The sequence below is a fragment of the Mustelus asterias genome, chromosome 33, assembly GCF_964213995.1.
Source record: "Mustelus asterias chromosome 33, sMusAst1.hap1.1, whole genome shotgun sequence".
Lineage (NCBI taxonomy): Eukaryota > Metazoa > Chordata > Chondrichthyes > Carcharhiniformes > Triakidae > Mustelus > Mustelus asterias.
Genome location: NC_135833.1, coordinates 1,307,956 through 1,333,360, shown reverse-complemented (window position 1 = coordinate 1,333,360; position 25,405 = coordinate 1,307,956). Strand labels below are relative to the sequence as shown.

Sequence of the window (25,405 nt, the reverse complement as noted above, 5' to 3'; positions counted from 1 at the left end):
TCCCTTCATAATCTTATATGTTTCTATAAGATCTCCCCTCATTCTTCTGAATTCCAATGAGTATAGCCCCAGTCTACTCAGTCTCTCCTCATAAGCCAACCCTCTCAACTCCGGAATCAACCTAGAGAATCTCCTCTGCACCCCCTCCAGTGCCAGTATATCCTTTCTCAAGTAAGGAGACCTAAACTGTACACAGTAACTCCAGGTGTGGCCTCACCAGCACCGTATACACGAGAAGCGGTGTTTCTCCAATGTTGCGGTTTCCGCCCTGGTGTCACACCCAGACCACAGTTCCACACTCTTGGCACAGAATTAAATGCTGCACCCACGCCAGATGTTGAGCCAGGAATGGCACCACTCTGATCACCTCCGGTCCGTGCGCAATCAGGACCCTGACCTTCTGGTTGCTTGCCATTTTAACACACGATCCTGCTCCCCGTGCCCTCCTCCTTGGCCTGCTGCAATGTTCCAGTGAAGCTCAACGCAAACTGGAGGAACAGCATCTCATCTTCCGGCTGGGCACTCTACAGCCTTCCGGTCTCAACATCGAATTCAACAACTCCAGATGATTCGCTCGACCCCACCTCCACCCCCTTTGTTTTCATTTCATTTCATTTTCAACTCTTCTCCACCTTTTATTTCTTTGCTGTCTTTCTTTATTTTTCTTCCCCCCACTCTTTCCCCCTTCTTTATCCCCCTTTCCTTACCTTTTCTCAATATTATCTCTCTCCCAACCATCTCCCCGCACATCTTCATCCGTCACAGCTCACCCTCTGATTTCAGCTTCTCTGCCGTTTGCCCATTCACACCTTCTATTCTCTCTACGGGCTGCCATTAGCAGCCTTTCCCCTGGTTTCTGTGGCTACGACTCATCTTTCATTCCCTCCCCCTGCAGTATAAATATCTCCCACTTTCCATGCCTTTGACAAAGGGTCACGCGGACTCGAAACGTCAGCTCTTTTCTCTCCTCACAGATGCTGCCAGACCTGCCGAGATTTTCCTGCATTTTCTCTTTTAGATCAGACCACAAGACACAGGAGAAGTGATGCATTTTGGTAGAACTAACGTAGGGGGGGGCTATACGATAAATGGCAGAACCATAAAGGGTGTAGATACGCAGAGGGTGTGCAAGTCCACAGATCCTTGAAGGTGACGTGACAGGTGGAGAAGGTAGTGAATAAGGCACATGGCATGCTTGCCTTTATAGGACGGGGCATAGAGTATAAAAGTTGGGGTCTGATGTTGCAGCTGTATAGAACATTGGTTCGGCTGCATTTGGAATACTGCGCCCAGTTCTGGCCGCCACACTACCGGAAGGACGTGGAGGCTTTAGAGAGAGTGCAGAGGAGGTTTACCAGGATGTTGCCTGGTATGGAAGGGCTTAGTTATCATAGAATCATAGAAACCCTACAGTGCAGAAGGAGGCCATTCGGCCCATCGAGTCTGCACCGACCACAATCCCACACAGGCCCTACCCCCACATATTTTACCCGCTAATCCCTCTAACCTACGCATCCCGGGACTCTAAGGGGCAATTTTTTAACCTGGCCAATCAACCTAACCCGCACATCTTTGGACTGTGGGAGGAAACCGGAGCACCCGGAGAAAACCCACGCAGACACGAGGAGAATGTGCAAACTCCACACAGACAGTGACCCGAGTCGGGAATCGAACCTGGGACCCTGGAGCTGTGAAGCAGCAGTGCTAACCACTGTGCTACCGTGCCGAGATTGGGTAAACTGGGGTTGTTCTCACTGGAAAGACGGAGGATGAGGGGTGACCTAATAGAGGTGTATAAAACTATGAAAGGCAGAGATAGGGTGAATGGTGGGAAGCTTTTTCCCAGATCGGTGGTGACGTTCACGAGGGGTCATAGGTTCAAGGTGACGGCGGGGAGGTTTAACACGGATATCAGAAGGACGTATTTTACACAGAGGGTGGTGGGGGCCTGGAATGCGCTGCCAGGCAAGGTGGTGGAGGCGGACACACTGGGAACGTTTAAGACTTATCTAGATAGCCACACGAACGGAGTGGGAATGGAGGGATACAAAAGAATGGTCTAGTTTGGACCAGGGAGCGGCGCGGGCTTGGAGGGCCTGTTCCTGTGCTGTATTGTTCTTTGTTTGAGCAGAATGAGGCCACTCGTCCCATCGGGTCTGCTCCGCCATTCAATCATGGCTGATATTTTTCTCATCCCCATTCTCCTGCCTTTTCCCCGTAACCCCTGATCCCATCATTAATCGAGAACCTGGTTCTGGTTTCAGATTCCAGTGTCCGCAGTAATTTGCTTTTATTAACGGTACCACTCCACTATTTTTCACTTTTATATAATTTAGCTTGCTGCAGCAGAAGTTTCACTTACAGTTTTTTGGCCATCTCAGGGAAATACTTTGCTTTCGTCTTAAAAACTACCTGCAATAATTTAAAAAAAAGCATTTGGTTACTCGTGGCGTATAAATGTGGCAGAATTCACACATGGAATATACTGCTTAATCCTCACACAGGAACCGGAACACAGCAGGAAGGTGGAATCATAGAAACCCTACAATGCAGAAGGAGACCATTCGGCCCATCGAGTCTGCACCGACCACAATCCCACCCAGGCACTATCCACATGCATTTACTCCAACTAGTCCCCCTGACACTAAGGGGCAATTTAGCATGGCCAATCCACCTAACCTACACATCTTTGGACACTAAGGGGCAATTTAGCATGGCCAATCCACCTAACCTACACATCTTTGGACACTAAGGGGCAATTTAGCATGGCCAATCCACCTAACCCGCACATCTTTGGACTGTGGGAGGAAACCGGAGTAGAATCATAGAATCCCTACAGTGCAGAAGGAGGCCATTTGGTCCATCAAACCTGCACCGACCACAATACCACCCAGATCCTATCCCCGTAACACCCCAGATATTTACCCTGCTAATCCCCCTGACACTAAAGGTTTTAAAGGTTTTTTAAAAATTCATTCATTAGTGTCACAAGTAGGCTTACATGAAAATCCCACACTCCGGCGCCTGTACGGGTGCACTGAGGGAGAATTCAGCACGGCCAATGCAGCTAACTCGTGCCTTTCGGACTGTGGGAGGAAGCCGGAGTACCCGGAGGAAACCCACGCAGACACGGGGAGAAAGTGCAGACTCCGCACAGACAGTGACCCAAGCTGGGAATCGAACTCATGTCCCTGGCGCTTGAGGCTGCAGTGCTAACCCACTGTGCCACCCACCACTAAGGGGCAATTTAGCATGGCCAATCCACCCAACCTGCACATCTTTGTACTGGGGGTGGAAACTGGAGCACCGGAGGAAACCCACGCAGACACGGGGAGAACGTGCAGACTCCACACAGGTAAAGCCCTTCCCCCACACTGGAAACCAGGGTTCCAGTAAACTACCGCCTTCGACAGAAACGCATGATGTTGGCCCTTGCATTTAAGAAACAAAAGAGGATTATTACAAGGCGATTAGAGTACAGAGGATGAAGGGGTGGGGGGCGGGAACCAGGGTACACAATCTCTGAATACAGAGATGGTGGATCTTTGCAATTTTCTTTCCCAGTGGGATCATAGAATCCCAACAGTGCAGGAGGTGGCCATTCGCTCATCGAGCCTGCACTGATTCTCCGACAGAGCATCTTACCCAGGCCCATCCCGTCCACACAATTCCCTTAACCCCACGCCTTTATCCCACCAACCACCTGAACCTCCACATCCTGGGACACCAAGGGGACAATTTAGCATGGCCAATCCCGCGAATCTGCAGATCTTTGGACACTAAGAGACAATTTAGCATGGCCAATCCACCTAACCAACACATCTGTGGACACTAAGGGACAATTTAGCATGGCCAATCCACCTAACCCGCACATCTTTGGACACTAAGGGGGCAATTTAGCATGGCCAATCCACCTAACCTGCACATCTTTGGACACTAAGGGGCAATTTAGCATGGCCAATCCCCCTAACCTGTACATCTTCGGTCACTAAGGGGCAATTTAGCATGGCCAATCCACCTAATCTATACATCTTCGGTCACTAAGGGGCAATTTAGCATGGCCAATCCACCTAACCAACACATCTTTGGACATTAAGGGTCAATTTAGCATGGTCAATCCACCTAACCCACACATCTTTGGACACTAAGGGACAATTTAGCACGGCCGATCCACCTAACCAACACATCTTTGGACACTAAGGGACAATTTAGCATGGCCAATCCACCTAACCCACACATCTTTGGACACTAAGGGACAATTTAGCATGGCCAATCCACCTAACCTACACATCTTTGGACACTAAGGGACAATTTAGCATGGCCAATCCACCTAACCTACACATCTTTGGACACTAAGGGACAATTTAGCATGGCCAATCCGCCTAACCTGTACATCTTTGGACACTGAGGGACAATTTAGCATGGCCAATCCACCTAACCAACACATCTTTGGACACTAAGGGACAATTTAGCACGGCCAATCCACCTAACCTGCACATCTTTGGATGTGGAGTCCTGGTCTTTTGAGCATGTTCAAGACAGCGATCGATAGATTTCTACACGCTAAAAGCATCAAGCGATACGGGGATAGTGCAGGAAAATGGCATCGCTCTGGGGGGACCTGGGTTCGAATCCCACCACTGCAGACGGTGAAATTTGAACTCAATAAAAATCTGGCATCGAAAGTCTAATGATGACCATGTCGATTGTCGTAAAAACCCATCTGGTTCACGAATGTCCCCTTTGGGGAAGTGAAAGCAGGGCTGTGCCCATAAACGCTGGCCCAGCCAGCGACACCCACATCCCAGGAAGGAATGCGAGAAACATTATTTTGTAGAACTACATTCTATTTACGGAATATTATTCATGGAATATTCCGGGGTGGAACTAACTGCTCTGACCTTTAACACCACTGCACAGGAACAAGAAGGTTGCATCATGAGTGGTTTCCCCTGCGGCTCCAGTTTCCAACACGATCTGAACAGCTGGAATTCATAACTATTAAATCGCGTGGAACCAGTTATATTATGGACACGGTGTATTATTACCCTGTTGCCGTGACAACAGGATAACATGACTCCGGTGTTATCATCAACGTAATGCGTTCAAGAATAAAACATGGGGGAACCAAGGGAGATCTCAGGTTGTAAAGGCAACATACTCTGGGTGCTGGAAATCGGAGATTAAAAACAAAACAAAAAATGCTGGAAGCACAACAGGCCAGGCAGCGTCTGTGGAGAGAGGAACAGAGTTAACTCTTCGAGTCGCTGATCCTTTGTCGGAACCCAGGTCGAATTCCATTCTGATGTTGACGAAGTGGATGGTGGGGCCACCACAGAAAGCCAACAAAAAAAGGGACTGACATCCCATAGAATCATATGTTTTTAGGTGTCCAGGGCACCAACAACTCCGGTGCTCCGGTTTCCTCCCACAGTCCAAAGATGTGCAGGTTAGGTGGATTGGCCATGCTAAAATTGCCCCTTAGTGTCCAAAGATGTACAGGTTAGGCGGATTGGCCATGCTAAATTGCCCCTTAGTGTCCAAAGATGTACAGGTTAGGTGCATTGGCCATGCTAAATTGCCCCTTAGTGTCCAAAGATGTGCAGGTTAGGTGCATTGGCCATGCTAAATTGCCCCTTAGTGTCCCGGGATGCATAGGTTAGAGGGATTAGTGGGGTAAATATGTGGGTTCACGGGGATGGGGGCTGGGTGGGATTGTTGTCGGTGCAGGCTCGATGGGCCAAATGGCCTCTTTCTGCACTGTAAGGATTCTATGGTTCCCTGTCCGGGTTCTTCCATGCCGACACTAGAAAGCCCACCAACTTTCTCAGAAGACTAAAGGAAATTTGGCATGTCAGCTACGACTCTCACCAACTTTTACAGATGCACCATAGAAAGCATTCTTTCTGGTTGTATCACAGCTTGGTATGGGGCTCCTGCTCTGCCCAAGACCGCAAGGAACTACAAAAGGTCGTGAATGTGGCCCAATCCCAGCACTCAAACCGGCCTCCCATCCATTGACTCTGTCTACACTTCCCGCTGCCTCAGGGAAAAGCAGCCAGCATAATTAAGGACCCCACGCACCCCCGGACATTCTCTCTTCCACCTTCTTCCGTCGGGAAAAAGATACAAAAGTCTGAGGTCACGTACCGACCGACTCAAGAACAGCTTTTTCCCTGCTGCTGTCAGACTTTTGAATGGACCTACCTGGCATTAAGTTGATCTTTCTCTACACCCTAGCTGTGACTGTAACACTACATTCTGCACCCTCTCCTTTCCTTCTCTATGAACGGTATGCTTTGTCTGTATAGCGCGCAAGAAACAATACTTTTCACTGTGACAATAATAAATCAAATCAAATGCTGCCCCATAGCACGGTGGAGTCTGAATCGTTGAATGGTTTCAAGGAGATAGATATATTTCTAATAAAAAAGGGATAAGAGGACATGGGGAACAGGTGGGGAGGTGGATTTGAGACCAGGGAGAGATCAGCCATGATATGAGTGAATGGCGGAGCAGGCTCCAAGGACTGAATTTGCCGACTTCTGCTCCTAATTTCTATGTTCCTTGAATCATCGAATCCCTACAGTGCAGGAGGCGGCCATTTGGCCCATCAAGTCTGCACTGACCACAATCCCACCCAGGTATTGACCCTACTAGCCCCCCTGACATTCGGGGCAACTTAGCATGGCCAATCCACCTAACCTGCACATCTTTGGACACTAAGGGGCAACTTAGCATGGCCAATCCACCTAACCCACACATCTTTGGACACTAAGGGACAATTTAGCATGGCCAATCCACCTAACCTACACATCTTAGGACTGTGGGAGGAAACCGGAGCACCCGGAGTTGGAATGGAGGGATACAAAAGAGTGGTCTAGTTTGGACCAGGGAGCGGCGTGGGCTAATTGTTCTTTGTTTCTCGTTTCAAGGCTTCATTCTATGATCATCTTGCTGGTGCCAGTACAGAGCGAGACTGCGGATAGTTGGGAACCTGTCTCGGGGGCAGGGAATTCAGATGGTGTTCGTAAAGCAGAAGTGGAAATGAATAGGGTTGGGAAGCATTTTCTAATCAGGGCCAGTGTGATCTCCTGGACTCGTTTCGATTGCCGCAGGGGGTCGGAGAGGAATTTCCCAGATTTTTTTTTCCCCATATTGGCCCTGGGGTTTTCACTCTGGGTTTTCGCCTCTCCCTGGAGATCACATGGTCTGGAATGGGGGGGGTGGGGGTGAGTTAATAGGTTGTGATGAACAAAGCATCGTAGCTGTGAGGGACAGCTCGGTGGATAGGATATTAGGATGTAGATAGGCTGGAAAATTGGGCGGGGATCCTGGATTCAGGATTCAATCCTGGACCGGGGAGCGGCGCGGGCTTGAAGGGCCGAAGGGCCTGTTCCTGTACTGTATTGTTCTTTGTTCTTTGTTTGTTCACCCGGAGGAAACCCACGTAGACACAGGGGGGAACGTGCAAACTCGGGACAAACTCCCCCTCCTATCCCCCTCTTCAAGAACCCATGCTAGAGTGTTCACATTGAGAAGTCACCGTGTTGGAAGCCCACCGATTTCACCACCCAGTGCTGCCGGAAGGTATCCCGCAGAAACTATGGGATGGAACGTCCAGGAATGGGCAGCATCCCTGGAACCGCACCCCAGGGCAAGGACCAAGAAAAATACATCACTTTGAACGAAAGTAGTCCATTACCCTGCCTGTTCCCCTGCAGAGAAGTCCAGAAGGAGTGAAGCCAGACAGGATCACAGCTCACAACACACAGCAGTGCATCAACCCTCTTATTAACAATGCAGACGAGAGGGCTTTCCAAACACCCACAGCCAACCACACAAGAAATAAGGAATGTCAGCTCTGATTCATCTCCAACCACAAGAACGAATGTCGCAGTAAACACTACACTGCAAGTTCCCCCTCCGAGCCAGTCACCATCCTGACTTGGAAACATCTCGGCCGTTCCTTCACAGTCACTGGGTCAAAATCCTGGAATTCCCTCCCTCACGGCATTGTGGGTCAGCGCGTGGACTGCAGCGATTCAAGATGGCGGCTCCCCACCACCTTCTCAAGGGGCAACTAGGGATGGGCAATAAATGCTGGGCCCAGCCAGCGACGCCCATGTCGCAAGAAACTACAAAAGGGTCGTGAATGTAGCCCAGTCCATCACGCAAACCAGCCTCCCATCCATTAGCTCTGTCTACACGTCCCGCTGCCTCGGGGAAAAGCAGCCAGCATAATTAAGGCCCCACGCACATTCTCTCTTCCACCTTCCTGCAGGAGTAACAGGAATACAGAGTACTGGGCTAATGGTAAGATACTTGGTAGTGTGGATGAACAGAGGGATCTGGGTGTCCATGTGCATAGATCCCTGAAAGTTGGCACCCAGGTTGATAGGGTTGTTAAGAAGGCGTACGGTGTGTTAGCTTTTATTGGTAGAGGGATTGAGTTTCGGAGCCAGGAGGTCATGCTGCAACTGTACAAAACTCTGGTGCATTTGGAGTATTGCGTACAGTTCTGGTCGCCGTATTATAGGAAAGATGTGGAAGTGTTGGAAAGGGTGCAGAGGAGATTTACCAGGATGTTGCCTGGTATGGTGGGAAAATCGTATGAGGAAAGGCTGATGGGCTTGAGGTTGTTTTCGTTAGAGAGAAGAAGGTTAAGAGGTGACTTAATAGAGGCATACAAGATGATCAGAGGATTAGATAGGGTGGATAGTGAGAGCCTTTTTCCTCGGATGGTGTTGGCTAGCACGAGGGGACATAGCTTTAAATTGAGGGGTGAGAGATATAGGACAGATGTTAGAGGTAGGTTCTTCACTCAGAGAGTAGTAAGGGCGTGGAATGCCCTGCCTGCAGCAGTAGTGGACTCGTCAACATTAAGAGCATTCAAATGGTTATTGGATAAACATATGGATGATATTGGAATAGTGTAGATTAGAGGGGCTTTAGATTGGTTCCACTGGTCGGCGCAACATTGAGGGCCGAAGGGCCTGTACTGCGCTGTAATGTTCTATGTTCTATGTTCTTCCTTCGGGAAAAAGATACAAAAGTCTGAGGTCACGTACCAACCGACTCAAGAACAGCTTCTTCCCTGCTGCTGTCAGACTTTTGAATGGACCTACCTCACATTAAGTTGATCTTTCTCTACACCCGAGCTATGACTGTAACACTACATTCTGCACTCTCTCCTTTCCTTCTCCATGAACGGTATGCTGTCTGCATAGCGCGCAAGAAACAATACTTTTCACTGTATACTAATACATGTGACAATAATAAATCAAATCAAAAATCGAATTCACACTCATCTGCAACGTGGCATCTCCAATAATGTGGGATTGCCTCAATGCGAGATGATTAGGACTTAAACTCACGAGCTTTGGATAAGACAGGAGAGATCCCAGTTACTCATAAAATAGGTGATTCGAGAATCTCCAAAATAAAACATCCCAGCTCAAAAAAACAAAAGAGTAGGTGGCACAGTGGTTAGCACTGCTGCCTCACAGCGCCAGGGACCCAGGTTCGATTCCCGGCTCGGGTCACTGTCTGTGTGGATTCGGCACGTCCTCCCCCCGTGTCTGCGTGGGTTTCCTCCGGGTGCCCCGGTTTCCCCCCACAGTCCAAAAGATGTGCTGGTTAGGTGCATTGGCCATGCTAAATTCCCCGTTCATGTCAGGGGCTTGCTCGGGTAAATGCTTGGGGTTATGGGGATAGGGCCTGGGTGGGATTGCACATTCTCCTCGTGTCTGCGTGGGTTTCCTCCGGGTGCTCCGGTTTCCTCCCACAGTCCAAAGATGTGCGGGTTAGGTTGATTGGCCAGGTTAAGAATTGCCCCTTAGAATCCTGAGAGGCGCAGGTTAGAGGGTTTAGCGGGTAAATATGTGGGGGTAGGGCCTGGGTGGGATTGTGGTCGGTGCAGACTCGATGGGCCGAATGGCCTTCTCCTTTCCTATGTACTCTATGATCGGTATGCTTTGTCGGTATAGCACGCGAGAAAGAATACTTTTCACTGTGTCCCAAAACATGTGACAATAATAAATCAAATCACAGCGCCAGGGGCCCGGGTTCAATTCCCGCTCGGGTCACTGTCTGTGCGGAGTCTGCACGTTCTCCCCGTGTCTGTGTGGGTTTCCTCCGCTCCGGTTTCCCCTCAGTCCAAAAATGTGTGGGTTAGGTGGATTGGCCGTGTTAAATTGCTCCTTAGTGTTAGGGAGGTGTAGCTTGGGTAAATGCATGGGGATTGGGCTAGGTTGGGATTGTGTTTGGTGCAGGCTTGATGGGCCGAATGGCCTCCTTCTGCACTGTCGGGATTCTACGATGATTCTATGAAAAACACACACGCAACGTCAGCCTTGTTGGTGAAAGCTGACAGTCAGACCCTGAGGCAGGTCACATCGGTAATGACTTTCTGGACTAATAGTCTAGGTATTCGGGGCGGCACGGTGGGTTAGCACAGCTGCCTCACAGCGCCAGGGACCCGGGTTCGATCCCCGGCCTTGGGTCAACCCCCACTGATTGCCCCTAGGCCCCACCCACAATAGGCCCCATTCCCTTGGCACTGCCCGATGCCCGGTGGGCACTGCCAAGGTGTCCCCGAGCATGGGCACTTTGCCCCTGGGACAGTGCCAGGGGGCACAAGCTGGCATTACCAGCCAAATTGCTCCTTAGGAAACCCATGCAGACACGGGGAGAATGTGCAGACTCCACACAGACAGTGACCCGAGCCGGGAATCGAACCCAGGTCCCTGGCGCGCTGTGAGGCAGCAATGCTAACCACTGCGCCCTTAAACAAGGATGTTTCAACTCCAGGACCTCACTGTGAGCAAACGCAGGAGAAGGGGGAGAAAAGAATAGTTTTGTTAAAACATTTTTTTGGATGCCTTGGCTAATGGATGGCACGGCGACACAAAATGGTTAGCACCTGCTGCCTCACAACGCCAGGGTCCCGGGTTCGGACTATAGTGTCTGTGCGGAGTTTGCATGTTCTCCCCGTGCCTGCGTGGGTTTCCTCCGGGTGCTCCGGTTTCCTCCCACAGTCCGAAAGACGTGCAGGTTAGGGTGCTAAATTCTCCCTCAGTGTTACCCCGAACAGGCGCTGGAGTGTGGCGACTCGGGGATTTTCACAGTAACTTCATTGCGGTGTTAATGTTGTGACACTAATAAATAACACTTTAAAAAGACAACTCAGTTATCTGCCCGGGAAGGGCAATCTTCATTTTATAACAATCAAGCTGCGAGAGAGGTTGTGACACTCACCTGAGCAAAGTACGTGTTCATGAGGCAGAGGGTGAAGAATTGCAGACAGACCGGGAAACAGTACAGCAGCCAGAAAGAGAAGGGGTCGAGCGTGTTAGCTTTGATCGTGTCTCGGAAGTAAAAGGAGAACAGTGTCGTCCTGAGGCCAGCCCACAGGAGACACAGGAGCAGGAAGACTGTCTGGTAGCTGAACTTCTTGTGGCGGTAGTGCAGGACCAGCCACAGCTGGACGTAGACCAGGAGGAAGAGGGCTCCGTAAAGTGCAGTGTAAACGATCGTCAGCCCAAGAGTCACGGAGGGGGGCACAGCGGGCTGCAGGGGCTCAGGGCTCACGGTGCTCCGCCAGACCTCCATCGCTCGGCCGCCTCCCGCCATCGGGGCTGGGGCCCAGGCGACAAACCAGTCGCTGCAACGATCTCAGTGGAGCCTGGCGCACTGAGAGAGAGAGAGAGAAATGTAATCAAGTTTAACCATTAACTGCTTTCATTAATCACTCAGCTGCCAGATAACGCTCGAATGGAAGGGAGTGTCAAACACAGGCGCGTGCAGAGTATCCCGAATCCTTGCTATGTGCCCGGGGAATTTCCAAACTGACGATGGCTGGGACAATCCCGCCCAGGCCCTATCCCCGTAACCTCATGTATTTACTCTACTAAGCACGGGGCGGCATGGTGGGTTAGCGCTGCTGCCTCACAGCGCCAGGGACCCGGGTTCGATTCCCGGCTCGAGTCACTGTCTGTGTGGAGTCTGCACGTTCTCCCCGTGTCTGCGTGGGTTTCCTCCGGGTGCTCCGGTTTCCTCCCACAGTCTGGAAGACGTGCTGGTTAGGGTGCATTGACCCGAACAGGCGCCGGAGTGTGGCGACTAGGGGAATTTCACAGTAACTTCAATGCAGTGTTAATGTAAGCCTTACTTGTGACAAATAAATAAACTTCAATTCCCCTGACAGTAAGGGGCAATTTAGCACGGCCAATCCACCTAACCTGCACATCTTTGGACACTAAGTGTCAATTAAGCATGGCCAATCCACCTAACCTGCACATCTTTGGATGCCAAGGGACAATTTAGCATGGCCAATCCACCTAACCTGCACATCTTTGGACACTAAGGGACAATTTAGCATGGCCAATCCACCTAACCTGCACATCTTTGGACACTAAGGGGCAATTTAGCACGGCCAATCCACCTAACCTGCACATCTTTGGTCACTAAGGGGCAATTTAGCATGGCCAATCCACCTAACCTGCACATCTTTGGACACTAAGGGGCAATTTAGCATGGCCAATCCACTTAACCCGCACATCTTTCAGACTGCGGGAGGAAACCGGAGCACCCGGAGGAAACCCACGCAGACACGGGGAGAACATGCAGACTCCACACAGACAGTGACCCGAGCCGGGAATCGAACCCGGGCCCCTGGCGCTGTGAGGCAGCAGTGCTAACCCACTCTGCCACCGTGCTGGTTCAGCAACAGATCCAGACAGAATCAAGGCCCCCCTCAAATCATCGTGTAGCGAGCCTTTATTTGGGAATGTTTAGCCAGGAAAGTGTCAGGCTCAGCTGTGAGGCCCCCAATGGTCGGCTTTGCAAAGGTACCAAATGACGTCAGTGGAACGATGTCCGGTCGGGAGGGATTTGACAGCATCCCGTACCCCCCCCCCCCCCACCCCTATTTCAGCCTCTAACACTTTAGTGGGGAACCTGTAACTTCAAAGTGACATTTCGGAGGACACCCGGTTCTCATGTTGAGCGATTCTAACACGCGGTAAAGAAATGTCATAGAATAGAATTCCTGCAGTGCAGAAGGAGGCCATTCTGCCCATCGAGCCTGCACTGACCACAATCCCACCCAGGCCCTATCCCCATAACCCCACACATTTACCCTGCTAATCTCCCCCGAAACTAGGGTCATTTTAGCATGGCCAATCCACCTAACCCGCACATCTTTGGAGTGTGGGAGGAAACTGGGGCACCCGGAGGAAACCCACGCAGACACGGGGAGAATGTGCAGACTCCGCACAGACAGTGGCCCAAGCCGGGAATCGAACCCGGGTGCCCTGGCGCTGTGAGGCAGCGGTGCTAACCCACTGCGCCGTCATGTGGCAACGTGCATCTCCCCGCACAAGACTGAGCCTCGAGATGGAGCTGTCGGCCACGAGGCCCCATAGGACGGTTGTGCCAGATTCACCCTGCAGAAATATCCCTGCTGTCTAGCCAGAATCCTGAAAGTTCACTCCCTCCGCCCAAACCTGCAGCACTGTCTCCCCCTCACCCACAGCCCTTCTCTATCTGGTGGCAAATCCTGCCTTTAAATAGAACTCCCTCCCCCCCCCCCCCCCACCCCGAACCAACTCCTGGACCCTCGATATTTTACTCTCAAGCACAGCGGTTTGGCACCAGGCCCTTCCAGACCAGGGACCAGCTCAATGTCAAAGCAAAAGTCGTCTTAGAAAACGTGTGGCAGTGCCGTTTACTTTCCCCAACTCCTGGAGTCTGCTGCCTCGACAGCAAGACTGCAGAGTGAAAGTTTGATTTGATTTACTTTTTTGATTTGATTTGACAAAGCATACCGTTCATAGAGAAGGAAAGGAGAGGGTGCAGAATGTAGTGTTACAGTCACAGCTAGGGTGTAGAGAAAGATCAACTTAATACAAGGTAGGTTTTGATTTGATTTATTATTGTCACATGTATTGGGATACAGTGAAAAGTATTGTTTCTTGCATGCTATAGGCAAAGCATACCGTTCATAGAGAAGGAAAGGAGAGGGTGCAGAATGTAGTGTTACAGTCACAGCTAGGGTGTAGAGAAAGATCAACTTAATGCAAGGTAGGTCTATTCAAATGGCAGCAGGGAAGAAGCTGTTCTTGAGTCGGTCGGTACGTGACCTCAGACTTTTGTATCTTTTTCCCGAAGGAAGAAGGTGGAAGAGAGAATGTCCGGGGTGCGTGGGGTCCTTAATTATGCTGGCTGCTTTTCCCGAGGCAGTGGGAAGTGGAGACAGAGTCAATGGACACATGTTTTGGGATACAGTGAAAAATATTGTTTCTTGCGCGCTATACAGACAAAGCATACTGTTCATAGAGTACATAGGGGAGAAGGAATGCAGAATGTAGTGTTGCAGTCACAGCGAGGGTGTAGTGGGGACAGTTTCGCGTGTGCAGCAGGTTAACGGTGTGTGAGAACTGGGTCAAGACTGCAGAGAACCATCGGCAAATGCCACCCAGTCACCAACTTTTACAGATGCCCCATAGAAAGCATCCTTTCTGGTTGTATCACAGCTTGGTAAGGCTCCTGCTCTGCCCAAGACCGCAAGGAACTACAAAAGGTCGTGAATGTAGCCCAATCCATCACGCAAACCAGCCTCCCATCCATTGACTCTGTCTACACTTCCCGCTGCCTCGGGGAAAAGCAGCCAGCATAATTAAGGACCCCACGAATCCCGGACATTCTCTCTTCCACCTTCTTCCATTGGGGAAAAAGATACAAAAGTCTGAGATCACGTACCAACCGACTCAAGAACAGCTTCTTCCCTGCTGCCGTCAGACGTTTGAATGGACCTACCTCGCATTAAGTTGATCTTTCTCTACACCCTAGCTATGACTGTAACAGTACATTCTGCACTCTCTCCTTTCCTTCTCTATGAACGGTATGCTTTGTCTGTAAAGCAGGAAAGAAGGGGAGGTGATGGCCTCGTGCTATTATTGCGAGACTATTAATCCAGAAACTCAGCTAATGTTCTGGGGGACCCGGGTTCAAATCCTGCCACGGCAGAATTTGAATGCAATTAAAAAATCTGGAATTAAGAATCTACTGATGACCATGAAACCATTGTCGATTGTCGGAAAAACCCATCTGGTTGATTAATGTCCTTTAGGGAAGGAAATCTGCTGTTTTTACCCGGTCTGGCCTACATGTGACTCCAGAGCCACAGCAATGTGGTTGATTCTCAACTGCCCTCCAAGGGTAACTAGGGATGGGTAATTAATGCTGGCCCCACTCTCCCGTGTACCCACCGAAGGAAGCGTGGATGGAGAAAGAATGACTACAACAATAATTTAACCGCAATAGTGGCTGTAAAATGGCTGTTCTGTCTGAGAGTGAAGCATGCTGGGAATTTTGGTCAACTTATAGATTAAAAGCCGACGCAGGGCGTAAAGAGACTCCGGCCTGGGAGCTGCGACCTGAAGCTTCCTGTGTTGGATCTGTGTTCTATCTAAGGAAGGATGTGCCGGGCTTGGAAAGGGTCCAGAGGAGGTTCACAAGAATGATCTCTGGAATGAAGAGCTTGTCGTATGAGGAACGGTGGAGGGCTCTGGATCTGTACTCGTTGGAGTTTAGAAGGATGAGGTGGGGGGGGGATCTTATTGAAACTTACAGGGTACTGCGAGGCCTGGATAGAGTGGACGTGGAGAGGATGTTTCCACTAGTAGGAAAAACTAGAAGCAGAGGGCACAACCTCAGGCTGAAGGGACGATCCTTTAAAACAGAGATGAGGAGGAATTTCTTCAGCCAGAGAGTGGTGAATCTGTGGAACTCTTTGCCGCAGAAGGCTGTGGAGGCCGGGTCATTGAGTGTCTTTAAGACAGAGATAGATACGTTCTTGATTAATAAGGGGATCAGGGGTTATGGGGAAAAGGCAGGAGAATGGGGATGAGAAAAATATCAGCCATGATTGAATGGCGGAGCAGACTCGATGGGCCGAGTGGCCTAATTCTGCTCCTATGTCTTATGGTCAGATCAGGGAAGTTGTTTACATTAGCCGAGACAGCGTGGCTTCGATTTATGGTTGCTTCGCCTGGACATGTCAGATGAGTTAAGGTGTCGTTCAAAAGTAGTTTCACTGGATGTTCGAGCCATGTGATCGGTTTCTGGTGACACAGTTGGCTGGATGACAGGGAATCTTCCGGAAGCAAGTGGAGAATTGTGGATGAAAGACATGCGAGTTCTTTGTTTGGCAGTGATAACTCCAAGAGAACAACCATTGCAACAAGACTTGTGCCCTGAAGGGTGCTTCAGAGGAGGAGATAGATTCTACACAGAGGATATTTCTTGGTCAAGGTTTTCCTAAACTCGGTAGTATCTATTTCCAGTTAAATAGTTAAAGTTGATGTTCAGTTAAAGGGTAGTTTAAGAGTTAAAGTTCAGTGAAGAGTTTATGGGTTGCAACTGTTCATGATTGAGTTGGTGTTAGAAGTATTAAATAAAGGAATTGTCGAGTTACTGCCCTTGTTCGTCTCACTAAACTGGAATGCTTGGAAGGCTTTTAAATTAAAGCTGTATAATGGAAGGAAAACAGAATTTCAAATTTCTAAAGTAAGCACCAAGACGCTCGACAGTGGATAACCAGCCTCCCATCCATTGACTCCGTCTACACTGCCCGCTGCCTCGGCAAAGCAGCCAGCATAATTAAGGACCCCACGCACCCGGGACATTCTCTCTTCCACCTTCTTCCGTCGGGAAAAAGAGACAAAAGTCCGAGGTCACGTACCAACCGACTCAAGAACAGCTTCTTCCCTGCTGCCATAGAACCATAGAAAATTACAGCTCAGAAACAGGCCTTTTGGCCCTTCTTGTCTGTGCCGAACCATTTTTTGCCCAGTCCCACTGACCTGCACTTGGACCATATCCCTCCACACCCCTCTCATCCATGAACCCGTCCAAGCTTTTCTTAAATGTTAAAAGTGACCCTGCATTTACCACTTTATCCGGCAGCTCATTCCACACTCCCACCACTCTCTGCGTGAAGCAGCCCCCCCTAATATTCCCTTTAAACTTTTCTCCTTTCACCCTTAACCCATGTCCTCTGGTCTTTTTCTCCCCTAGCCTGAGTTTAGGAGTCCGGGGATAATGATGCAGCTATATAAGACCCTTGTCAGGCCCCACTTGGAGTACTGTGCTCAGTTCTGGTCGCCTCATTTCAGGAAGATGTGGAAAAGATTGAAAGGGTGCAGAGGAGATTTACACGGATGTTGCCTGGATTGAGTGGCATGCCTTATGAAGATAGGCTGAGGGAGCTCGGTCTTTTCTCCGTGGAGAGACGTAGGATGAGAGGAGACCTAATAGAGGTATATAAGATGTTGAGAAGCATAGATCGGGTGGACTCTCAGAGGCTTTTTCCCAGGGTGGAAATGGCTGCTACGAGAGGACACAGGTTCAAGGTGCTGGGGGGTAGGTACAGGGGAAGTGTTAGGGGGAAGTTTTTCCACACAGAGGGTGGTGGGCAAGTGGAATCGGCTGCCGTCAGTGGTGGTGGAGGCAAACTCAATAGGGTCTTTTAAGAGACTCCTGGGTGAGTACATGGGACTTAATATGATGGAGGGTTATAGGTAGGCCTAGAAGGTAGGGATATGTTCGGCACAACTCGTGGGGCCGAAGGGCCTGTTTTGTGCTGTAGTTTTTCTATGTTTCTAGCCTCAGTGGAAAAAGCCTGCTTGCATTCACTCTATCTATACCCATCAAAATCTTATACACCTCTATCAAATCTCCCCTCATTCTTCTACGCTCCAGGGGATAAAGTCCCAACCTATTCAATCTCTCTCTGCCATCAGACTTTTGAATGGACTTACCTCGCATTAAGTTGATCTTTCTCTACACCCTAGCTGTGACTGTAACACTACATTCTGCACTCTCTCCTTTCCTCCTCTATGAACGGTATGCGTTGTCCGTATAGCGCGCAAGAAACAATACTTTTCACTATATTAATACACGTGACAACAATAAATCAAATCAAAACCCTAGCTGTGACTGTAACAATACATTCTGCACCCTCTCCTTTCCTTCTCTATGAACGGTATGCTTTGTCTGTATAGCGCGCAAGAAACAATACTTTTCACTGTATCCCAATACATGTGACAATAATAAATCAAATCAAAATAACACCATTTGAGAAACCAACTCTGGAAAAGGTAAAATTTTCTCTCTACATAATAATCTCAAAGCGAACACTGGGGCTGATTTTGGTCGACCGCGACCTCCATAACTTACACTGTCCACACAGGAGTCGCCTGGAATGGCTGACGATGCGCTGAAACCCTCCCGACGTCCTCATAAATAGACTGCTATTCCTTTGTCTTTAAAAGCCGGGGATTCAGTGCAGGATGTTCCTTGATTGAGAGGAACCCAAGCCTATGGTCGGAGGCTCGTCGGTGACAAAAAGTCTCGGGTTTGCGGATGAGAGAGAGCGAAGAAAAAAAAACTGAAGGCAAAGGTAAAGGTGTGTCCCCCCTCCCGGTCCGAGCTTCTTTTCCCCCAGACTCCGCCTGGAAGAAGCCGCTCAGTTAAAGCGGTCACGCGGAACTGAACCCAGTCGATAATTAATCGGGCCGTTCGTCTCCTCGACAGTTTAAATCGGTCTCCAGTTTCTGCCCCGCCCGCCCCCCCGGTATAAGAATGATGATGCTGCTCCCTGGGTGGACTGCTCCGGTCTCAACAGTGCGTGAGCTGCCCCCATCCCCGCTGCTGAGTAACAGTCATTAACCCAGGGTCGCAATCCGCCTCTTCCTCTCGAATGCACGCTGGGAGGGGCAGGGGGGAGTGAAAGGTTTCCAGGAGTCTCTCAGGGCCACCTGCGCGCCAGGTAGGTTAACACGGCTTTGGGTCAGTCTTTCGCAGTTCAGCTGTCAGACAGAACTGTCCTCTTTGACCTGCTGAGGAGAAAGAGAGGTTTATATCTCAACGCAAGCACCACAAGGCAAATACTGTGCTCTCATGTATTGGGCCCAATACACTGCAGGGAAAAGCACAATTAACCACACACATCTTCTGAGGAAACATCATTCAGGCTCGGAACATTAACTCAAGGCTGGGCTACCAGCAACACAATTCTAAGATAGAGTATTTCTGTTACTCGTTACGGCATTACTAACCCCGTGCTGTCCCTGTCCTGGGAGTGTTTGATGGGGGACAGTGTAGAGGGAGCTTTACTCTGTATCTAACCCCGTGCTGTACCTGTCCTGGGAGTGTTTGATGGGGGCAGTGTAGAGGGAGCTTTACTCTGTATCTAACCCCATGCTGTACTTGTCCTGGGAGTGTTTGCTGGGGACAGTGTAGAGGGAGCTTTACTCTGTATCTAACCCCGTGCTGTACCTGTCCTGGGAGTGTTTGATGGGGGGACGGTGTAGAGGGAGCTTTACTCTGTATCTAACCCCGTGCTGTACCTGCCCTGGGAGTGTTTGATGGGGAGGGGGGGGACAGTGTAGAGGGAGCTTTACTCTGTATCTAACCCCGTGCTGTACTTGTCCTGGGAGTATTTGATGGGGAACAACGTAGAGGGAGCTTTACTCTGTATCAAACCCAGTGCTGTACCTGTCCTGGGAGTGCTTGATGGGGGGACAGTGTAGAGGGAGCTTTACTCTGTATCTAACCCCGTGCTGTACCTGTCCTGGGAGTGTTTGATGGGGACAGTGTAGAGGGAGCTTTACTCTGTATCTAACCCCGTGCTGTACCTGTCCTGGGAGTGTTTGATGTGGACAGTGTAGAGGGAGCTTTACTCTGTATCTAACCCCGTGCTGTACCTGTCCTGGGAGTGTTTGATGGGGGACAGTGTAGAGGGAGCTTTACTCTGTATCTAACCCTGTCCTGGGGGTGTTTGATGGGGGACAGTGTAGAGGGAGCTTTACTCTGTATCTAACCCTGTGCTGTACCTGTCCTGGGAGTGTTTGATGTGGACAGTGTAGAGGGAGCTTTACTCTGTATCTAACCCCGTGCTGTACCTGTCCTGGGAGTGTTTGACGGGGGACAGTGTAGAGGGAGCTTTACTCTGTATCTAACCCCATGCTGTACCTGTCCTGGGAGTGTTTGATGGGGACAGTGTAGAGGGCGCTTTACTTTGTATCTAACCCCGTGCTGTACCTGTCCTGGGAGTGTTTGATGGGGGACAGTGTAGAGGGAGCTTTACTCTGTATCTAACCCCGTGCTGTATCTGTCCTGGGAGTGTTTGATGGGGACAGTGTAGAGGGAGCTTTACTCTGTATCTAACCCCATGCTGTACCTGTCCTGGGAGTGTTTGATGGGGGACAGTGTAGAGGGAGCTTTACTCTGTATCTAACCCCGTGCTGTGCCTGTCCTGGGAGTGTTTGATGGGGGACAGTGTAGAGGGAGCTTTACTCTGTATCTAACCCCATGCTGTACCAGTCCTGGGAGTGTTTGATGGGGGACAGTGTAGAGGGAGCTTTACTCTGTATCTAACCCCGTGCTGTGCCTGTCCTGGGAGTGTTTGATGGGGGACAGTGTAGAGGGAGCTTTACTCTGTATCTAACCCCGTGCTGTACCTGTCCTGGGAGTGTTTGATGTGGACAGTGTAGAGGGAGCTTTACTCTGTATCTAACCCCGTGCTGTACCTGTCCTGGGAGTGTTTGATGGGGTTCCTGCTCGACTGAACTAAGAAATATTCCATTTCTTCCCTGATGGGGCAAAATGAAGTCAAATAGATTTTAAAAGCGTGTGCAGGGGTGATCCCAAAGACATGACCTCATTATGTATGGCTTGAGATAAAGTTCTGCTGATACGTTTAGGGACTAACAATGTTATCTAAACTGACAAGATCTTCTTGTCCTGATTTCCACTCACTGATTATTCCTCAGTTCAAAGTGCTGTGGCTTTTGGAAAACAATGCTGGAACTGGACCGAGGGGAATGGACATTCCCAGGGAGGGCAACCAGACAATCTGCACCCCTTGGGGCTGAATGGCCTCATCCTTTTCCTATGAATTCCACCAGGAATTGAATCCTTGGCAAAGTCAGGATGGCACCATCCCTTTCTGTCTCCCCAGCAGAGAATTTGATTTGATTTACTGTCACATGTATGAACATACAGTGAAGAGTATTGTTTCTTGCGCGCTTCACAGACAAAGCATGCCGTTCATAGAGAAGGAAAGGAGAGTGTGCAGAATGTAGTGTTACAGTCATAGCTCGGGTGTAGAGAAAGATACACTTCATATAGACTCAGAATCCCTACAGTGCAGAAGGAGGCCATTCGGTCCATCGAGTCTGCACCGACCACAAAATCACCCAGGCCCTATTCCCGTAACCCCACACATTTACCCTGCCAATCTCCTGACACAGTAAGAAGTTTAACAACACCAGGTTAAAGTCCAACAGGTTTATTTGGTAGCAAAAGCCACACAAGCTTTCGAGGCTCTAAGCCCCTTCTTCAGGTGAGTGGGAATTCTGTTCACAAGCAGAACTTATAAAGACACAGACTCAATTTACATGAATAATGGTTGGAATGCGAATACTTACAACTAATCCAGTCTTTAAGAAACAAAACAATGGGAGTGGAGAGAGCATCAAGACAGGCTAAAAAGATGTGTATTGTCTCCAGACAAGACAGCCAGTGAAACTCTGCAGGTCCACGCAACTGTGGGAGTTACAAATAGTGTGACATAAACCCAATATCCCGGTTGAGGCCGTCCTTGTGTGTGTGGAACTTGGCTATCAGTTTCTGCTCAGCGACTCTGCGCTGTCGTGTGTCGCGAAGGCCGCCTTGGAGAACGCTTACCCGAATATCAGAGGCCGAATGCCCGTGACCGCTGAAGTGCTCCCCAACAGGAAGAGAACAGTCTTGCCTGGTGATTGTCGAGCGGTGTTCATTCATCCGTTGTCGCAGCGTCTGCATAGTTTCCCCAATGTACCATGCCTCGGGACATCCTTTCTTGCAGCGTATCAGGTAGACAACGTTGGCCGAGTTGCAAGAGTATGTACCGTGTACCTGGTGGATGGTGTTCTCACGTGAGATGATGGCATCTGTGTCGATGATCCGGCACGTCTTGCAGAGGTTGCTGTGGCAGGGTTGTGTGGTGTCTTGGTCACTGTTCTCCTGAAGGCTGGGTAGTTTGCTGCGGACAATGGTCTGTTTGAGGTTGTGCGGTTGTTTGAAGGCAAGAAGTGGGGGTGCGGGGATGGCCTTGGCGAGATGTTCATCTTCATCAATGACATGTTGAAGGCTCCGGAGGAGATGCCGTAGCTTCTCCGCTCCGGGGAAGTACTGGACAACGAAGGGTACTCTGTCCACTGTGTCCCGTGTTTGTCTTCTGAGGAGGTTGGTGCGGTTTTTCGCTGTGGCGCGTTGGAACTGTTGATCAATGAGTCTAGCGCCATATCCTGTTCTTATGAGGGCATCTTTCAGCGTCTGGAGGTGTCTGTTGCGATCCTCCTCATCCGAGCAGATCCTGTGTATTCAGAGGGTTTGTCCGTAGGGGATGGCTTCTTTAACGTGTTTAGGGTGGAAGCTGGAGAAGTGGAGCATCGTGAGGTTATCCGTGGGCTTGCGGTACAGTGCGGTACAATCTCCTGACACTCAGGGGCAATTTAGCACGGCCAATCAACCTAAGCCGCACATCTTTCAGACTGTGGGAGGAAACCGGAGCACCCGGAGGAAACCCACGCAGACACGGGGAGAACGTGCCTACTCCACACAGACAGTGACCCAAGCCGGGAACCGAACCCGGGTCCCTGGCGCTGTGAGGCAGCAGCGCTAACCCACTGTGCCCTCTTTATGTATAAGCTAGGCCCATTCAAAAGTCTGACAGCAGCAGGGAAGAAGCTGTTCTCGAGTCGGTTGGTACGTGACTTCAGACTTTTGTATCTTTTGCCCAACGGAACAAAGTGGAAATGAGAATGTCCGGGGTGCGTGGGGTTCTTAATTATGCTGGCTGCTTTTCCCCGAGGCAGCGGGAAATGTAGGCAGAGTGAATGGATGGGAGGCTGGTTTGCGCGATGGACTGGGCTTCATTCACAACCTCTTTGGAGTTTCTTGCGGTCTTGGAGAGGGTATGTTTGGTATTGGGGGTGAGAAGACAAGTGTTACATCCAGCCAGGCGATATGACCACTGTTCTGTGAGGGAGTGAGTGCTTGTGGATACAAAGAACAGTACAGCACAGGAACAGGCCCTTTGGCCCACCAAGCCTGTGCCGATCATGCTGCCTGCCTAAACTAAAACCGTATACACTTAGAGTCCGTATCCTCCCATTCCCATCCTATTCATGTATTCATCTAGTTGCCCCTTAAATGCCGCTATCGTACCCGCTCCCACCACCTCCCCGGGCAGCGCGTTCCAGACATTCACCACCCTCTGTGTAAAAAAACTTGCCTCGCACATCTCCTCTAAACTTTTCCCCACGCACCTTAAACCTGTGCCCCCTAGTACTTGACTTTTCCACCCTGGGAAAAAGCTTCTGACTATCCACTCTGTCCATGCCACTCAAGGTGGCACAGTGGGTTAGCACTGCTGCCTCACAGCGCCAGGGACCCGGGTTCCATTCCTGGCTTGGGTCACTGTCTGTGCGGAGTCTGCATGTTCTCCCCGTGTCTGCGTGGGTTTCCTCCGGGTGCTCCGGTTTCCTCCCAGAGTCCAAAAATGTGCAGGTTAGGGGGATTGAACGTGCTAAATTACCCCTTAGGTGTCCAAAGATGTGCAGGTTAGGTGGATTGGCCATGCTAAATTACCCCTTAGGTGTCCAAAGATGTGCGGGTTAGGTGGATTGGCCATGTTAAATTGCCCCTTCGTGTCCTGGGATGCGTAGGTTAGAGGGATTAGTGGGGTAAATATGTGGGATTACCGGGTAAAGGGGGAGATCCGCTGGCCTGCGGAATGGGAGGATACGGACTCTCAGTGCATACAGTTTTAGTTTAGGCAGGCAGCATGATCGGGGCAGGCTTGGTGGGCCGAAGGGCCTGGGGTAATTGTCAGTGCAGACTCGATGGGCCGAATAGCCTCCTCCTGCCCTGTAGGGATTTTATGTTAACCCTGTAAAACTCTTATCAGGCCGCCCCCTCAACTCCATCGTACCAGTGAGAACAAATCAAGTTTATCCAACCTCTCCTCATAGCTAACGCCCTCCATACCAGGCAACATCCTGGTCAACCTCTTCTGTACCCTCTCCAAAGCCTCCACATCCTTCGGGTAGTGTGGTGACCAGAATTGAACACTATATTCCAAGTGCGGCCTAACTAAAGTTCTGTGCAGCTGCAGTGTGACCTGCCAACTCTTGTTTGGATCAGGCTCCACTGCAGCACTCATTCTTCAGCCCCTCTGTCCAACTGAACACCGAGAGTGGCTGTTTCGACATAAAACAGCAAAGTCATTCCCCAATCTGTGACGGGCTCTCGGTGCGGGCCGAAGGAACGCGAAGAAGATTAGATTCCTGGGAGGCAGCACCGGGTAAAAGGGGGGGATCCGCTGGCCTGCGAGGCTTTGCATAATGGCAAGATATTTCAGCGGGAGGGACAGGCTGAACATTGCAGCCAACGGCAGCGCCACAGCTCCCTGAACAAAAGAGTATCCCGCTCTGTAACAAGAGCCCTTACTGTTTGCGATACAAGAATGGATGTACTGTAACCTCCGCACCACCCTCCTGCTCACTAAAAGCAACCAAAAATACAAAGCCGCTCCAGAAAAGGAATGCCAGAGGCAAAAAGAACTACGGCTGGAAATGACTAAAAGCAAACGTAGCACAAATCTGTGCCACTCATTTAATTTTCATTGCTCTAAAACCGGAATCCCTGCTCCAAAAGGCTGCATCTCTCACACTGGCAGTGCCAAGTAGCTTACTGAGAATGCATCGCCCCCCCTCCCCGCCCCGCCACCGTTAGATAACTAAATGTACAACCATCACGTACAACATGTTGAGGGTGGACAGCAGATTTCCTTCCTTAGGATTAAAAAAAAGGTCATTGGTAAACCTGGGCAGGAGTGGCGGTTAGCACTGCTGCCTCACAGCGCCAGGGACCCGGGGCAGCACAGTGGGTTAGCACTGATGCCTCACAGCGCCAGGGACCCGGGGCGGCACGGTGGCACAGTGGGTTAGCACTGCTGCCTCACAGCGACAGGGACCCGGGTTCGATTCCCGGCTCGGGTCACTGTCTGTGCGGAGTCTGCACGTTCTCCCAATCCGTGTCTGCATGGGTTTCCTCCGGGTGCTCCGGTTTCCTGCCACATTCCCAAAGATGTGCGGGTTTGGTGGATTGGCCGTGCTAAATTGCCCCTTAGTGTCCAAAGATGTGCAGGTTAGGTGGATTGGCCATGCTAAATTGTCCCTTAGTGTTCAAAGATGTGTAGGTTAGGTGGATTGGCCATGCTAAATTGCCCCTTAGTGTTCAAAGATGTGTAGGTTAGGTGCATTGGCCATGCTAAATTGCCCCTTAGTGT

At 50.3% G+C, this 25,405-nt stretch overlaps 1 protein-coding gene across 3 annotated transcripts in view; it reads right to left on the bottom strand.

Moving 5' to 3' along the window:
* Positions 1-25,405, bottom strand: part of LOC144481800 (integral membrane protein GPR137-like) — a 68,387-nt gene that overhangs the window by 33,891 nt on the left and 9,091 nt on the right. Inside the window, exons 1-4 of one of the 3 annotated variants that reach the window (XM_078200940.1) lie at positions 21,498-21,578; positions 18,244-18,905; positions 11,260-11,686; positions 2,363-2,412 (exon numbers count right to left, since the gene is read on the bottom strand). In XM_078200940.1, coding sequence (XP_078057066.1) covers positions 2,363-2,412; positions 11,260-11,634 — 425 coding nt within the window. In that variant the 5' untranslated portion in view covers positions 11,635-11,686; positions 18,244-18,905; positions 21,498-21,578. Of the gene's footprint in view, positions 1-2,362; positions 2,413-11,259; positions 11,695-18,243; positions 18,906-21,497; positions 21,579-25,405 lie in introns of those variants that run through there. The other 2 variants (XM_078200941.1, XM_078200939.1) reach the window with 2 other exon arrangements.